This window comes from Lolium perenne, chromosome 7 (assembly GCF_019359855.2).
Source record: "Lolium perenne isolate Kyuss_39 chromosome 7, Kyuss_2.0, whole genome shotgun sequence".
NCBI lineage: Eukaryota > Viridiplantae > Streptophyta > Magnoliopsida > Poales > Poaceae > Lolium > Lolium perenne.
Window position 1 is genome coordinate 247,580,106 of NC_067250.2, and position 17,383 is coordinate 247,597,488.

General features: G+C 45.3%; 2 protein-coding genes across 2 annotated transcripts; both read left to right on the forward strand.

Annotated features, from left to right (window-relative positions):
• The first annotated feature begins 1,680 nt into the window (after positions 1-1,680).
• Positions 1,681-8,000, forward strand: LOC127313213 (probable phospholipid-transporting ATPase 4). Its single transcript, XM_051343767.2, has 11 exons — positions 1,681-1,879; positions 2,272-4,221; positions 4,349-4,459; positions 4,717-4,993; positions 5,087-5,175; positions 5,311-5,398; positions 5,491-5,700; positions 5,779-5,904; positions 6,009-6,107; positions 6,209-6,400; positions 7,022-8,000. Exons 2-11 carry the CDS (start codon positions 2,402-2,404, stop codon positions 7,676-7,678), a joined length of 3,669 nt encoding a protein of 1,222 aa, XP_051199727.1. The 5' UTR covers positions 1,681-1,879; positions 2,272-2,401; the 3' UTR covers positions 7,679-8,000.
• A 1,323-nt stretch (positions 8,001-9,323) lies between these two features.
• Positions 9,324-14,136, forward strand: LOC127313214 (uncharacterized). The gene is made up of 6 exons (XM_051343768.1): positions 9,324-9,776; positions 9,879-9,919; positions 11,053-11,216; positions 11,330-11,432; positions 11,612-11,781; positions 13,261-14,136. Exons 1-6 carry the CDS (start codon positions 9,538-9,540, stop codon positions 13,738-13,740), a joined length of 1,197 nt encoding a protein of 398 aa, XP_051199728.1. The 5' UTR covers positions 9,324-9,537; the 3' UTR covers positions 13,741-14,136.
• Positions 14,137-17,383: the final 3,247 nt, after the last annotated feature.

Genomic DNA, 17,383 nt, shown 5'->3' on the forward strand with positions numbered 1-17,383 from the left:
TATTTGGCGTATATATATTTAGAGCGCAATGGATCCAAAATGATCGCAACGCCTTTCGATGATCCATTTTAATTATGGTATCGAAATGGAGCAACATGAACCGTTAAACAAATAAATCGCGTCACTGTGCATTATTAATGCGGACGAAGAAACCGAACCAAATCGGCCTGCCCTGCTGTCGTACTCGATGGAGGAGCGGAAAGCGCAGCCAGCAGCGACTACTGCTATGAATACGCCTCGCTCCATTTTTCTAAAAAGCCTTATGGCACTTTATATTATTTAATAATTTAATATCACCACCCACGCACGGGACTCCTTCGTGTATAAGTAAAATTTGGCATCTCATGCACCGTTTGATTAGCTTCCCTAGGATAATGTTAGGATATATTCTCAACATTGCATGTTTTTTAAAAAACATTTAGCTAAGATAGCTGCATAAAAGCATCTTCGGTCGCGGCTCCTATAGCTCTCCTGTGCCCCGTACGCAAAAGCACCTTCAATCATGGCAGTATATGTGGTTATGTCCAACATGAGCTAGAAAACTGTTTGGTGCCTTCACACCGACTCGATTCACATGGGCCGATGCACCGGCATGACAACGGCTTGTTAGTCTAACTTATTAATAGCGGCGACGGTTCATAGGCAGAGGCAGTGAGATGTCTCGTTGCCTCTACGGCTTCCCACGCGTCACCGTTGTTCCTTTTCCACACGACGATGTTATTATGTTAATGTGAACCATCTCTCAATTCCGCCTTTCTCGCCGCCTTCCAGCATCACTTTCCCACCTAGTTCTCTGACTATAAAGCTTAGCCACGATGCGACGAGGCAAGCCGTGCACTCACTTCCCCTCGCTTCCTGCCTCCATCATCCACTACAAATACGCCTCGCCGCATACCCACCACCCACGCTATGCTAGGCCACGACGTCCCACCACCAGAGGCGATCTCAAACCCACTGCCGCCAGAGCCGAACCCTAGATCACCGCCCAGTCGTTAGACTATGTCGATTTCGACGAGGAGGAAATGCTGCATGAGGCAATGGAGGAGGAGCAGTGCGAGGGCAGGCCAAAGCCGGCGGACCCAGAGCAGGCTACGTTGCTCGCCTCCTATGAGACGACATGCCATGAGAGGAAAACCACACGAGCCCTTGAGGAGCCCGACGCGGCCCTCGTGGACCAAATCCTATGTATCTCCCACCCCCACGGGAGGGCATCGATGGAGGAGTCCGCTTGGGCTGCTCATGCGGCAGAGGATAATTGACATCAACGCCTATCGCCTCGCTGAGGTCGCTGGCCATGAGGCTCGACGTGTCATCCAGAACGAGACATCCCGTTGGACACGGGCCGCACCATGGTGGAGCAGGAGCGCGCCACCCACTACAGATGCGAGCCCAGAAGGAATGGAAGGACGCCCTGAATCGCAACAAGTAGTTTAGGGTTTCATTTAGTTTAAATTATAGTTAAAATTTATTGAACTTTGTAGCATATAACGAAATTTGAATTTGAATAAAATTTAAACCTGGATCAATTGCAAAAAAAAGTATCCGATTCAACCACTACATTTCTGCAAGCCAATTGTTCCTTTCAGCACGACCATTGCTTCTGCCGTAGCTGATTTTACGCGTCGCTAATTAGAAAAATAATAATCGGGGAGCTTAATTAATCTCTCTCTCACGCACCGCCCGCTCCCCTCTTGTCTCTCTAGTCGCCTCCCACCTCGTCCTCCCCTCCTCCCTTGTCGCTCCGCCCTCCAATCCCCCCTCACACGCTGCAGGCCACCTCCGCCCGCCATCCATAGCAGCCGCCCACAATCCCGACGAGGGATCGGAGGACGGCCGCCCGCCCGCCAGCCAGCCGGACTCGCCGCTCCCTCCTTCCCAGGTAGGCCACGCCGCGACACCTCCTCCCTCCCTTCACGACCCAGCTCCAGCGGACGCCGCGTGCCAACGCTTCCGTTTGGTTCTGGCTGGCCGCGGCTTTCCCCACCATCTCATCTGCTGCCTCGACGGGGTTTCGGATTTCCCTCGATGTTTGTTTTTTAGGGAGGCGTTTTCCCTCTGTTTTGTTTGCGTCTGCGTTGTCGCTGTTCTTCCCCACGGCTGAATTCGGCGGGCACTCATGCCTGACGCGGAATGCGGCTTGCAGGATTTCCTTGAATTTTTTCGGAGAATTTTCCCGTCAATTTTTGTATATAGATTTATTATTCATATTCATATTCATCTTCCTCCGGTCGCGAGATCACGGCCTGATCCCTCGCCCCCCAAATTCCGCAGGTCGAATTCGCGCCGACGGCGCAGGAATCCCCTCCGCCACGCCCGAGATTCGACCGACCAGCTCCAATGCGGGCCTCGTCGTAGCCGGAAATCCCCGACCCCGACCCCGACCCCGCTCGCCGCCGCCGAGATGGCCCGTGCGCGGAAGCGCGACCGCCTGCGGTGGAGCAAGCTCTACACCTTCTCCTGCTTCCGCCACCCGCACACCGACGAGGGCGGCGGCGGCGGCGCGGGGCCCTCCGCCGCCAGCGGCAGCCCCGTGGGCGGGCCGGGCTTCTCGCGCGTCGTGCACTGCAACAACTCCATCCTGCACCGCCGGAAGCCGCTCAAGTACCCCACCAACTACATCTCCACCACCAAGTACAACGTGCTCACCTTCCTGCCCAAGGCCATCTTCGAGCAGTTCCGCCGCGTCGCCAACCTCTACTTCCTCCTCACCGCCATCCTCTCCCTCACCCCCGTCTGCCCCTTCTCCCCCGTCAGCATGATCGCGCCGCTCGCCTTCGTCGTCGGCCTCAGCATGATCAAGGAGGCGCTCGAGGACTGGCGCAGGTTCATGCAGGACATGAAGGTCAACAACCGCAAGGTCAGCGTGCACAAGGGCGACGGCGAGTTCGGCTTCAGGCACTGGGAGGACCTCTGCGTCGGCGACGTCGTCAGGGTCGAGAAGGACCAGTTCTTCCCCGCCGACTTGCTGCTCCTCTCCTCCAGCTACGAGGACGGCATCTGCTACGTCGAGACCATGAATCTCGACGGCGAGACCAACCTCAAGCTCAAGAGGTCGCTCGAGGTTACCCTGCCGTTGGAAGAGGATGACACCTATAAGGATTTCCGGGGAGTCATAAGGTGTGAGGACCCCAACCCAAGCCTCTACACGTTCATCGGTAACCTCGAATACGAGAGGCAGATATACTCCATCGACCCGTTTCAGATACTTCTCAGGGACTCCAAGCTCAGGAACACAGCCTTCATCTATGGGGTTGTCATTTTCACTGGGCACGACAGCAAGGTGATGCAGAATTCTACAGAGTCCCCGTCAAAGAGGAGCAGGATCGAGAAGAAGATGGATCTGGTCATATACATTTTGTTCACTGTCCTGGTGCTAATATCCCTCATCAGTTCCATCGGTTTCGCGGTCAGGATCAAGCTTGATTTGCCCAGATGGTGGTACTTGCAGCCTGAGAAGTCCAACAAGTTGGACGATCCAACACGCCCTGCTCTTTCTGGGATATTCCATCTCATCACAGCGCTCATTCTCTATGGGTATTTGATTCCCATCTCGCTGTATGTCTCGATTGAAGTCGTCAAGGTAGCACAAGCACATTTCATTAACCAGGATCTTCACATGTTTGATGAGGAGACTGGCAACACTGCTCAGGCCCGTACGTCCAACTTGAACGAGGAGCTTGGCCAAGTTCATACAATTTTGTCTGATAAAACGGGCACTTTGACCTGCAATCAGATGGATTTCTTGAAGTGTTCGATTGCTGGGGTATCATACGGTGTGCGAGCGAGTGAAGTTGAAAGGGCTGCTGCAAAGCAGATGGCGTCTGGTGCTGGTGATGACCAGGATATTTCTCTAGAAGATGTATGGGAGAATACTGAGGACGAAATCCAGCTATTGGAAGGAGTTAACTTCAGCGCGGGAAATACTCAAAAGCCCTCGATAAAAGGCTTCAGTTTTGAGGATAGCCGTCTTATGCAGGGGAACTGGACCAAGGAACCAAATTCTTCCATGGTTCTTCTCTTCTTCCGGATACTTGCTCTTTGTCACACTGCAATCCCAGAGGTGAATGAGGAGACTGGTGCTCTTACCTATGAAGCAGAATCACCTGACGAGGGGGCTTTTCTTGTGGCAGCCAGAGAATTTGGATTTGAATTTTCCAAGAGAACACAATCGAGTATATTCATCAAGGAGAAATACACTTCGTCTAATGGCACAACTGAAAGGTTGGATTTATATTTCATACTGCACTTGTCCTTAGCTTTTTTTTTTTTTTTTTTTTTGACTCAGAGTCCTTAGCGTTTTTGATCACCTTTTATTCATTTATCTTCATCTTCGATTGGGATTTCTTAGGGAGTTCAAGATTCTCAATTTATTGGAATTCAATAGCAAAAGGAAGCGAATGACGGTAATTCTGAAGGATGAAGATGACCGTATTTTTCTTCTTTGCAAAGGAGCAGACACGTAAGATTTTATGCCAAATAAAATTTTCTTTTCTGATGCTTATTTTGTCAGTTGTTGCATCAACATGTACTGTCATCCGTGTTCAGATATTTTGACATGCTGCTACTTTGTTAATCTTAAACTAAAACGATGAGAAATTGGAAAGGGCCCCCAAAAGAGTAGTGTTGTATACTTGATTTATGATTAGGTACTGTCCACATGGGTTGTTTGTACTTTAGCTGACTATCTTCTGCTGCCTTTTTGTTCCAACTGAGCAGGATTATATTTGATAGATTAGCAAAAAATGGAAGGTTGTATGAGCCAGATACAACCAAGCATCTCAATGAGTATGGTGAGGCAGGGTTGCGGACGTTAGCGCTATCCTACAGAATGCTCGAGGAATCAGAATATGCTTCTTGGAATGCTGAGTTTCTTCAAGCGAAGACATCTATAGGGCCTGATAGAGAATTGCAACTCGAGCGGGTCGCAGATTTGATTGAAAGGGAACTGATCCTTGTTGGCGCAACAGCAGTAGAGGACAAACTACAAACAGGGGTAGGAATGAACGGTTGATTATTTAGTTGTTACCGTATGTTGCTGGTCCTGCTTTTTTTTTGACTTGTTATGTTATTTGTCATTTTCTATCAGGTTCCTCAATGCATCGATCGTTTGGCACAAGCAGGTCTCAAAATCTGGGTTCTAACGGGCGATAAGATGGAAACTGCAATTAACATAGGGTAAAGCTCTTTAAGAGTTATTCTTAACAATATTGTCAATAATCCCAAGTACTGCATTGAACATAAGCTCTTTCTAGTTCTTTATAAGGTGATTGTCTGTTTCTTCTAAACATGTTGCCCATTTCTTCTTTTCAGATATGCATGCAGTTTACTTAGGCAAGGCATGAAACGGATATCCTTGTCTACAACGGCTGGTGACCAAGTAGCCCAGGATGCACAAAAGGTACCTTTGCACAACATTTTCTGGAACTATAAGTGGATTTGGTCTATACGGTAGTTCCCTTAGCTTTGTTTTCACCTTTGGAACCTGAGCAGGCGGCGAAGGAGAGTCTCATGTTGCAAATTGCCAATGGTTCACAAATGGTTAAGCTAGAGAAGGATCCCGACGCAGCATTTGCTCTAATTATTGATGGAAAAGCTCTGACATTTGCTTTGGAAGATGACATGAAGCATATGTTCTTGAATCTGGCAACAGAGTGTGCTTCTGTCATATGTTGCCGTGTGTCTCCAAGGCAAAAAGCATTGGTAACTTCATCTATCGCCAATCCACAGTCTGGTTTTTAACATAATTCAGTGCCGAGTTTGCTCATCTTTCCTTTGCAGGTGACCCGGCTGGTTAAGGAAGGGCTTGGAAAAACCACTTTAGCAATAGGTGATGGTGCAAATGATGTGGGCATGATTCAAGAAGCTGATATTGGTGTTGGTATAAGTGGAGTCGAGGGCATGCAGGTCAGTCTAGATCATTACATGATTCACTCAGGAATCTAGTGCATTGCTAGAACAAGCATCGATACTTTGATTATAACTGATAATGACTTGTTTCCTTTGGCCAGGCTGTGATGGCAAGTGACTTTTCTATTTCCCAATTTCGGTTCCTCGAGCGACTCCTTGTTGTACATGGTCATTGGTGCTACAAGAGAATTGCACAAATGGTGCGACTAAATCACTTGATTTATTTGTTATAATCTATTGAATAATATTGTTTCAAATGTGTGGAATAGTGTTTGCTGAATCCTCTTTTGTTGAGTTGCAGATCTGCTACTTCTTTTACAAGAATATTACCTTTGGACTTACAATATTTTACTTTGAGGCATTTGCTGGATTTTCTGGGCAATCAGTTTATGATGATTGGTTTATGCTGCTTTTCAACGTTGTTCTTACCTCTCTACCTGTTATATCACTTGGAGTATTTGAGCAAGATGTTTCCGCTGAAATCTGCTTACAGGTATGTCATGGAATTTTTGAACTTATTTAACCATACGCTTTGAAATTAATAATGTACCCAAGTATCTATTTAGTCCCATCTGGGAGTTAATTAGTATGGGACCCTGGCTCGTACCAGAATAACAACGTTATGCTCATTGATATGCATGTTTAAGAAAAGTATAAACAAATTGTGAGGACGTCAAATTTACTGTACCTGCTTGTAATGTTTGGATTACACACATAGAACTTCATCCTCCTTCAGTATGCCTATTTTCATTTAATTTAAGTGTGTGAATTAACCTTGTCTCTCCATTGACATAGAATGTTACAAATTAGAAATATTAGTTCAGTTTAATGTGCTTGAATTCCACATTCTTTATACAACAGAATGATTCATAGGTAGAATATCTAGTTCAAATATTTACTCACAAGGCATCCTAATGGATGGCACAAGCCACTCTATGTACTTCCTAGTAAATGTGTATTTGTGTTTGCTGTTGTCTAATGCTGAATGATACCAGAATACTTTTGCATCAGGCGTTTTGCACCAGAAGACTTTAGTTAATTTTATCTGGCTATCCGCTAAAGCTACTATGCCCTCTTACATTAACACTAACATGGCACACTTTGCACTTTGCAGTTCCCAGCATTATATCAGCAAGGACCAAATAACCTTTTCTTTGACTGGTACCGGATTTTAGGATGGATGGGGAATGGCCTTTACTCTTCTCTGGCAATATTCTTTCTCAACATCTGTATATTCTATGATCAAGCAATCCGTTCTGGGGGACAGACTGCCGACATGGCTTCAGTGGGAACCACCATGTTCTCCTGCATCATCTGGGCTGTGAACATACAGATTGCTCTGACAATGAGCCATTTCACTTGGATTCAACATGTGTTTGTGTGGGGCAGCATAGGGACTTGGTATGTCTTCATTATCGCATATGGGATGGCTTTGAAGTCCCGTGACAACTACCAGATTATGTTAGAAGTTCTGGGGCCAGCTCCCTTGTACTGGGCAGCGACACTTCTGGTGACGGCTGCTTGCAACATCCCCTACTTGATTCACATATCCTACCAGAGATCGTGCAATCCACTTGATCACCATGTGATTCAGGAGATCAAGTACCTACGGAAAGATGTCGAAGATGAAACAATGTGGAAGAGGGAGCGGTCTAAGGCCAGACAGAGGACCAAGATTGGTTTCACCGCAAGGGTGGACGCAAAGATTAAGCAGATCAAGGGGAGATTGCATAAGAAAAGCCCATCGTTAACCATCCATACTGTAGCCTAGAACATCTCTGAGTTGCCTGATAGTCTTGCCGGCAGTAGTTGTAGCCTTTACCTTGCTCCTGCAAGTCAGCGGTTTATGGCTTCACTGAGCGATAAGGCTTTTTTCTTCTTCTTTGTCCTTCCTAATTTTTTCTTTTAATTTGTTGCTGTTCTTTTGTCCTCTCCATTTGTGTAAGAAGTGTTGAGTTGTAATTGGTGGCCTTACACCACCTGAGTAGAAGTTCCAAAGCCAGGCTTGTAAAAAGTATAGCTCCTTTCAGTTGGAGAAACAACCTACCGAGATACAGTAGCTGACAGTATATGTATATCTGCAATTTTGACTATCTTTGTGCTGCAAGTATTTGACATTGTAACCTGAAATAATGGTAGTAGTAGCTCTGCCCAGATCAAGCAATCAGATTTCATGGCACCTGGTGGTTGCACGTGTTGGTGCTAATTGTGTTCAATTTTGGTTACAAATTCACTTGATATATTTTGCTGTTTACTTTCAAAATACTTTTTATTCGATCGACCTTGGTCAACTCTAACTAATTTTGAGTAGTATATTTTTTTTATTTCTTAAATTTATTCAACTTTACCCAATTATTATCGTGTATTTTATCCAACTATTATCATGTCTCGTCTCTAAATTCATTCTAGTATTGTTTCTTTTACTGATGCATTTCCTTTATATCTGAATTTTTTCACCAGTCGTGAATGTTAAGAGGAATGCAACTCAAGATTCTTTTGGCATAGGTTCCACATTTCAACTCAGCTTCCTGGATGTTGTTTGATTTGCAAATCAAATACTGTCCAGAGAGCTCTTCCTTAATTTTAAACTAAAAAGACATCTAATTTTGGGGCAAACCCAAGTGCTTATAGTAGATATCATGATAGGGTACATTTGGGTCAAAGAAAATATTTTTTTGAGTAGTAGTTTATTTCTGAGCATTTTACTAGTGAAACAGGGTACCTTTTCTGATTTTTGTAAATTATTTTGCAACTCAGAAAAGCCAAACCAGTTTTGGTAGGTCACATTTGGTAGTACCTATCCATTGGTATAGTTGTCTTTGGTTGGCTGTACTCTGGTACTTGTGTGCTTAGAGATTGGATTGACATAGTTTCTGTTTTGTTTAAATCTTCTAAAATATTTAAAAATTAATTTGTGTGTGATTTCTGTGCATGTGTGTTTCTCGTGTTGATAGCTTCCAGTAGAGATGCTGCATGCATTTTTGGGACTCACAGAAAAATTTAGACCATTTAATTGGTCCCTAAGTTATTTCTGGTTTTATAAAAATTATAACTATTGATTTAAAAAATCCTAAATTAGTAAATCCACTTCCAGTAGCTTCTTAAAGTAAATCTTTACAATCAATTTTTTGTATAAATTATTCTGAAATGGTTTGTTAATTTGGTATGTTATTTGTTTGTTTCTATTTGGGACCCTACGTATAGAAAACCAGGTTAGTCGAAACCAAGCAAAAAATAACGTGGGGGCGCGCGATAGGCGGTTTCAGAATCGAATGCGGTACCATTGCGGAAAGCCACTGAAAAGCACGGCACGCTCCACTCTACAGACAGCACGAATCGCGGCGCACATCGGACGGTCCGAAGCGAGCTCGCGCGTGCAGGCCGGCCGCCCACGGCACGAGCTAGAAATCCCCCCATCCCGGCCGCCACCTCTACAGTCCCCCAGCCCCATTCCTTCTCTCGCTCGCTGCTAGGGTTTGCTCCGACCACGAACCCTAAACCCCGCTCACTCCCGCCCCCCACCACCAGCCCCGACGCGGGTTCCCGCTAGGCAAATCGGCTTCTACGCTTCGCCGCGCGCTTCGATCCGGAGCTAGGGTTTCGCCGGTGGTTCCCGCGGCAGGTGGCGGTATGGCGGGGTACGTGGACAGCCGGCACGCCATGACCGGGTACGAGGACGAGGAGGAGGAGGACCCGGAGGAGGTCGAGGAGGAGGAGGAGGTCGAGGAGGAGGTGGAAGAGGAGGTTGAGGAGGAGGCGGCCGAGGGCGCGCCAGGTGGCTTTGGAGGGGAGGCCGTCGTCGGCCATGGAGACGCTGGCGGCGACGACGGGAGGGGGGACGTGCCCGCGGAGCCTGCCGACGGGTCCGGGTGAGTTCTCCTTCAGCTTTTAGGGTTTGGCTTGGCCTGTTGGATTGGATTAGATGAGGTGTAGTTAACTCGTTTTGGTTTGGTGTCTCTGCTTCTCTACAGGAAGGTTTTCGTTGGGGGTGTAGCCTGGGAGACAACCGAAGGTAGACGGCGAGTTAATTTATTGCTGGGGGATTGATCTAGCAAGGGGGGCGGTTTTAGTTTTGTCTAATAATAAAATGTTTCTCCATTGGGTGACTGTGAACATTTTGTAGAAGATAAATAAGTTGTTAGGTGCATTAGATTAACATATAAAAGGGTGCAGTTCAGATTTTGCATTGAAAATAGAACGATCTTCTTTATTTCGCTACTGCGCATTGGATTGTGTGATTCAGTTCATAACTTGAAATACAGCTTCGTTCTGTACTGCTCATGTTTGATTTTTTATGCACACATTTATTAAGAAAAAGGGATCAATGCAAAAAAATATCTGGTTACATATTTCCTTTTCTTCTGTCTTGAGCAATTTTGGTGTGTTACTAACCATTCAATTCCTATTTTAAATGGGGCATTCTTTTTCTAAATGATGCCATGAGAAAGAACTTACTTTATCTTGGCGCAGTTTGCGAGATATCTGAGCTAATAGTTCATTTTGAGATCCAAAAAGTGTTGAATTTCTAAATTCCGTTTTATAACGTTTACACAAAACTGTATCTACCATGCCACGAAATTTCAGATCCAAATTTGTTCCACACATCAAGAAATAACAACAATAAATTCAGCTCTGAATACTGAATAGTAATAAATTCAAACATACACAATTTTGGGCACTATTTGTTTTAGCTGAAATTGTCTTTTTAGTTTCTTGATGCATTATTTAATGTGGATCTGAGATTTTGTTTCATGTTAAGCATTGTGCATGGATGTTAAAAAAATGCTCAGAATTTGGCAATTGCAATATTAAAATGGTATATTTGAATGGCTGCGTACACTGACTCTTCCTGTTTGGGGCGCTGTAATTCTTATGTTGCATTAAATTAGACAAGGCTGCATTAATTTAGTATAATGTGGACATTTGATTTCACCAAGAAACTAGGAATTCATGCGAGAAAATTATTAATGCTCTCAATTGTTTCCCATCAATTTTGTCTAGATACCTTTGTTCTGGATGTTGCTTTGCTTTCCTGTGAAATCCATTTGTTTAATTCGGCATTCTCATATCTTCTTTGCGTGCAGAAACATTGAGCATTTGCGGAAATATGAGCTGTAACTGATGCCCCCATTTGTTTGTGTGCAGAAAAATTCAAGAAGCATTTTCAGAAATATGGGGCTATAGCTGATTCCGTGATCATGAAGGACAAGCATACCAGGATGCCTCGTGGATTTGGATTTGTTACATTTTCTGACCCATCTGTGATAGACAGGGTTCTTGAGGATGAACATATTATAGATGGAAGAACGGTAAGCCCTCCTGTGTTGACAGCTTGGTGGAGGCTCTTCTGTTGTAACACCAACAACCAAAACATGTGAACCTGAATTGAGTCTGTTCTTACTCACATTTTTTATGTATTAAGGTTGAAGTCAAAAGGACTGTGCCTAGAGAGGAAATGTCTGCAAAAGATGGTCCGAAGACAAGAAAGATCTTTGTCGGTGGTATACCACCATCTCTAACTGAAGGTAGTTAGCAAAACAAACAGATTTCTATTTTTATGAGTTCTTTTTATTTGAAGTTTAGAACTCCAGATGGTGTTTGCATGTATTAAGTCAAAACCAGTTGAATGCTCTTAATATTTACATATGTTAAGTCTTGAGCATATTTGTTTCACTTGCCAAACATGTCTAACTTCAATTTTCAGGTGAGTTAAAGGAGCACTTCTCCTCATATGGGAATGTCGCTGAGCATCAAATCATGGTCGACCATAGCACCGGCCGTTCACGAGGCTTTGGCTTTGTTACCTTCGAAAGTGAGGACGCTGTTGAAAGGGTTATGTCACAGGGAAGAATGCATGAGCTTGGAGGGAAGCAGGTCGCCATCTTTCTCTTGTTATCATCTTTCTGTGATAATTATTAATTCATATTTTCACCTGGTTGCAGTTATTAGATTCATTAGCAAATATTGTTGCTGTCAAATATTCAACCATGGCAATATATTGTTAAACAGTTAGCATGTACTCTTAATTTCTGTGGTTGTTTTTGATTGTTGACATAGTTTATGATGTAATGTTGTTGAACTCGCTGTTATTGTAACTGATAGCTGAATTGCACTTTAAGAGATAGCGATGTGTATGAATGCCAGATTTGCTCATAATGCATCAGCCATGTCAACTCTACTATGTATTGAGCTAATCCTTTACTCTAGGATCGAAGGAATAATTGAGTAGTACCTTATTATATCTTCACATTGTTTTCATCTGTACTTTCAAGAGAATGGTACTTGAGCTGTGCTATTCTTTTTTTTTGCGGAACCAACTAATGGTACATTTCTGTTAAGTGTATCAACCAGAATAGTATCACGCCAAGAAATGTAAATCGCAACGCTGGAAGCTCTTGAGTGATTTTCGATTTGGAAGTTCTTTTCTTGGTGAATCAAAATTACTGGGAGTTACTTCCATATGTCCACCTAATCCAAAAAACTTTATAATTTCTGCTCTAGAACCTATTTAGGCCATCTAGAAAGGTGACAGCTCGTACAATGGGGTCTCTCTTAAGGTGACTCTCCAGGAAGAGTTCAGAGAGATTCTGTTATTTGTACAGTCCCGAGTCTAACGAAGAGTCGGCTCTGTTCTCTGTTCCTTCTCCCTACATTAGCATTTATCCTACATGTCCACCTAATCCAATAAACTTTATAATTTCTGCTGTAGAACCTATTTAGGCCATCTAGAAAGGTGACAGCTCGTACAATGGGGTCTCTCTTAAGGTGACTCTCCAGGAAGAGTTCAGAGAGATTCTGTTATTTGTAGAGTCCCGAGTCTAACGAAGAGTCGGCTCTGTTCCCTGTCCCTTCTCCCTACATTAGCATTTATCCTACATGGCAGGATGAAGACTCAGCTGATGTCACGCCTTTGTAAATGCCTTTATGGCAAATTATGATGCTTTGTTGTGAAGGGCATTGCAATCAATGTGTGTGCTTTTGATATGAGATAAATGATCTTGAACATACATGTGTACTCCATTTTGTAGAAATGTAGGAATCTAACTTATATCACCCGTGCAATCTTACCCAGTAAACTGCTCAGATGGCAACAGGCTTTTAGCTTTATTCATGATTGCTGGCAGCTAGCTCTTACATTTATATAAGGCTTCTTTGGTTTTGGGTTGTTTTTTGCACGTGAAACTCGCTCTTAACTTTGTTATTTTGGAGTTAGGAATAAGATGTGATTATCTTAATTCGAAGCTTTTCTAGGCTGGCATAATGTAATTCAATTTCGAATTGCAAGTTTGAAACATCAGAGGAATCTGGGTTAGCATAAATTATTTTGACAACTTCCCCACTTGGATTTTGCAGGTTGAAATAAAGAGGGCCGAACCAAAGAAACCTGGTGGTGGTGATTCGAGTTCTAATGGGAGATATAATCTTCGCAGTGGTGCCAACCGCAGTTCGCACCGCGGTGGAGGCGGCGGCGGTGGCCGTTCTGTGAGCAGCAGCAGTGGTGCTGGTGGCTATGGGTATGGAGCTGACTACAGAGAAGCTGCAGCAGCCTACTATGGTAGTGCAGGGTATGGTGGCTATGGTAGAGGCTATGGTGCATATGGAGGCAACCCTGCCTTTGGGTCTGGTTATGGCTCCGGTTATGGTGGTTCTATATATGGAGCAAGTCCATATGGTGCCTATGGGGCATATGCGGGTGCCTACGGAGGTGGTGCATACGGCGCACCTGGCAGCTATGGAGCAGGTGGGTATGGTGCCTATGGGGGAGCTGGAAGCATGGGCGGTGGGAGCTCGACTGGCCGAGGCTCGGGCAGGTACCACCCATATGGAAAATGAGTTCACAGCGGGTTCGTAGGATCTGATAATAAACTTAGATATTCTGCTCATTTCTGCTATGAGAAGCTGGAACACTCCATTGACCTTGTTGAATCAGCGTCATCAAAACATTTTTCATTCTTGCATTGCGTTGCATTGTGTCAGGCAGCAGGAATGTAGATTTAAATCGCTGAAACCTGAACCAGCCTGAGCTTTATGTAGAATCTTAAGCTAAACTGTTGTATTCATTAGTTAACTATATGCAGCCTTTAGAACCCTTGAACTTGAACCCAACTTTGTGGTAGGAACAGTATTTTATGTGATGTCCCGATGTATTACTATGTAACAGTGTCACCAAGCAACTAACTGGTGGCATCTGTGCTTCTGAAGAAAATTTGACTTGTTCTTAACTTCTAATTGAATAGCGATCTCTCTGTTGCATTTGATCTGCTGGTATCTCTGACCCAATCTTGGTGCTATACTTGGTGGGAATGCCCTCATCGAGGTCTCTGGCGTTAGACAGGATGGGACAGTGCGCTCATCAAAGTGACCATCCTGGGTCATAATGCTAACTGTTCTTGTTTTATAAGCTTATAAGCCAACTCTCAGGGCTAAGTGCTAACTCTTCTTGTTCGACTCTCCTGTTCTTCCTTTGTCTTCCTGTTCTTGTTCAGCCTCGCCAGGAGAATCTTGTACGCTGCTTCAGAGCATCTTGTTCTCCGATCTCAACATTTGGCTTCACCTACATCTACATGATAGACCAGTATGAAGCATGGAGGCGGTGCCCTAGCTTCCCAGATCATGTACTGGTCGATTTATTCATAAATAGCTCCCATATCTTGTCTTCTCCTGTCGTCCTAATTCGGCTGCTGTAGTTTCTGGAAGTGGGAACTAGCCTACGTTGAGTTTCGTGCGAACCAAGTTGCCTCAGCTCCTCCTCACACTTCGTTGCGAAAAGCTTATTTTCATCCCATCACTGTTTGGTAGGAATTTTTTACAGGCCGTACGTTGTCACTGCTGTAATGTTTACATGTTCATGTTCCTGTGAGAACTTCGCCTTTATCATTTCTTAGTCTACTGGATCAATGTTACAAGGGTGTGTTTGGTAGCCTGATTCAACTGAGAATGACTATCTCTTCTCATACGTGATGACTCCAACCAAGTTGAGATGAGATGAGATGGTGTTTGGTAGCACATGTATGAGCTGAGATGAGATGTTGTTTGGTAGCACATGTATGAGATGAGATAGGATGCCACCAAAATTGATTTTAGCACTAATTCAATATTCGAACGAAGTTAAATAAAACAGACATAAAATATATACTTATTCAATATTCAGTAGTTTTTTTTTGCAAAAAGGTGCACCTTTTTTGCTAAAAGGTCCTAAAACAGAGTCAAAAAATCAACCGGCTCCTCTGTTCTGATCTGTAGCTACATGGAGTAGCACCGTTCATCGATGGTGTCCTCCGCTCGGGTGTGTATGAGCAGCGAGCGCCGGCCAACTGCTGAGTAGCGGCGGGCGGTGGCTAGACCGGCGGCGGCTAGGGGAGGGTCGCGACCAGGAAGGGCCGACGGCCAGGCAGGCGTCTTCCGGCGAGCAGCAGAGGGGTTGGCGGCCAGATAGGCCTCTTCCGGCGAGCGAGGGGAGGGGGCGGCCGGCAGCCAGGGGCGGGGCGGCGGTGGGTGGCAGCCACGAGGAGGGGAGGCGGGCTGCGGGCTGCGGGCCGCGGGCCTGGGGAAAGCGAGGAAGGAGCGAGCGAGATGAGGCGTTTTGCGGGAGGAAGGAGACGACGGGTTCGTGTCTGGGGGGGTGCTAGCGGACCTTTCGAGACGTTTTGCGGGTTGAGCTCAGCTAGGCTGAGTTGTGAAGCTCGATTTGAGCTTCACAACTAGGCTAGGTTGAGGGGGGTTTTCTGTATGAGCCTATGAGGTGGGCATAGCTGAGATGTGTTGGCCTGGGCTAACAAACACATACATCTCTGAGAATCTCTGTTAAGATGAGAATTTCCGTGTTGGCCCGAGCTACCAAACACACCCAAAGTATGCCTGCATCTACTGTTCGTTGAGTAAAATCTATGGCCGTACCGCGTGTCCTAAGACTGATACTCCATGAGCATGTTTGGTAGTCTGGGCTGATTTTGGGATTTATTGGCGCAGTGGTGCAAGCACACTTCCCATTTGGAACGGGCATGTTGTTTGGTAGCTCGGACTGCATGAACTAAAAAGGTCCTTTTATTTGTTTGCCTGCAGCCAACCCCAAATATCGATGGAGATGAAACTACATCTGTTTGGTACCATCTAGACAAGTGTAATGTCACCCCTTCTCTACAACGGGTGACTTTACCAAACTATCACCTCCCATCACACAAAAGTCACAGCTCATCAGTTCATCAGTTGCACTTAGGAACCTAGCAGTTCACGAATTCAGCCCTAGCTACTAAGAATGGTAGTTCATAACGACATTCTCTAGCTACTACGAATGAAAGTTTATCATCACAGGGTAGTTCAACTACGGGGATCAAAGAGGGGTTCGAGAAAGAGGGAATCAAAGGGGTTCTTCATCTTCTTCACTTCTTTATTTCACTTATTCACGTGTTCTTCTCCTTCTCACATGGTGGTCTGGCCTCTGGCTACCCACATTGCGTTTGCCCACTCGGGCACCTTCTCCTTTCAGGCTTCACTGTCACCTGCCTCCATGCCATGGCCTATCTCAACTTCATCAAAAGTGGTAACATGTTGGAAGAAGTCATCCTCGGCCCAACCTAAGATCCAGTTGTGAAGAAATGCAACAACCAAGGACCAGCTTCACTTGAGTGAGTGTCAAAAGTGTGAAACGGTTTCTGGTCAAGGACCTTGAACCTGTTCTTCAATGCAGTAAAGGCCCTCTCAATGGTGACTCTGAGGATTGAGTGTCTTAGATTGAACAACTCTTGGGTGGTGTGTTGTTTGATGGTGGCTTGATCAGTTCACCTTTGAGCTTCCCAACTACGTACAACACCTGATGGAAGTACCGAGAGATAGTCTCTGTGGTGAATGTGTTATGGATGACTCTGAACCTCTGGTTCGGACCCACAACATGAAGAAACATTGCGATTTGTTCTTCGATAGATGTGTGGATGCTACCAACTAGCAGTCCTCTCTCCCTGAACGTTTTCAGAAGTGCATAAAAGGGGCTCTTCTCATTCGAAGCATTTAGCTAGCCTCTACGTCGTTACATTTGTAGATGTAGTTTAGGTTGTCCATCCTCTCCTGATCTCGTTGTAACATAGGATCATACATGACAGGAGGAAAAACAACATGCCTGACTTCTCTCTTGTAGACCATCAGGATCCATGCTTGAATGGCAATGATGAGTGTTGCGGCGTGATGCATAAGTTGCACATGCTCCACCGCGGCTAGACACGACGACCCTGCAGGTACGATGCCAGATACCGAAGAGAGGAGCTCCTCGTCCAGAGCATGACCAGATGCGCGAGCCGCAGCCACCGACGGTGCCAAAATTGGGGAAAGGGAAAATTCCGGAGGGGCCTAATGGAGAGGGTAACCAAAGAGGGAGGTTACCCCTACCTTTGCCACGCAAAGCCGCTCGAATTTCACCTTCTCGCCATGCCGCGGCCGAGCGCCCGCGCGAACGGTATTCTCGATTTTCATCGCGCTCGTGCCT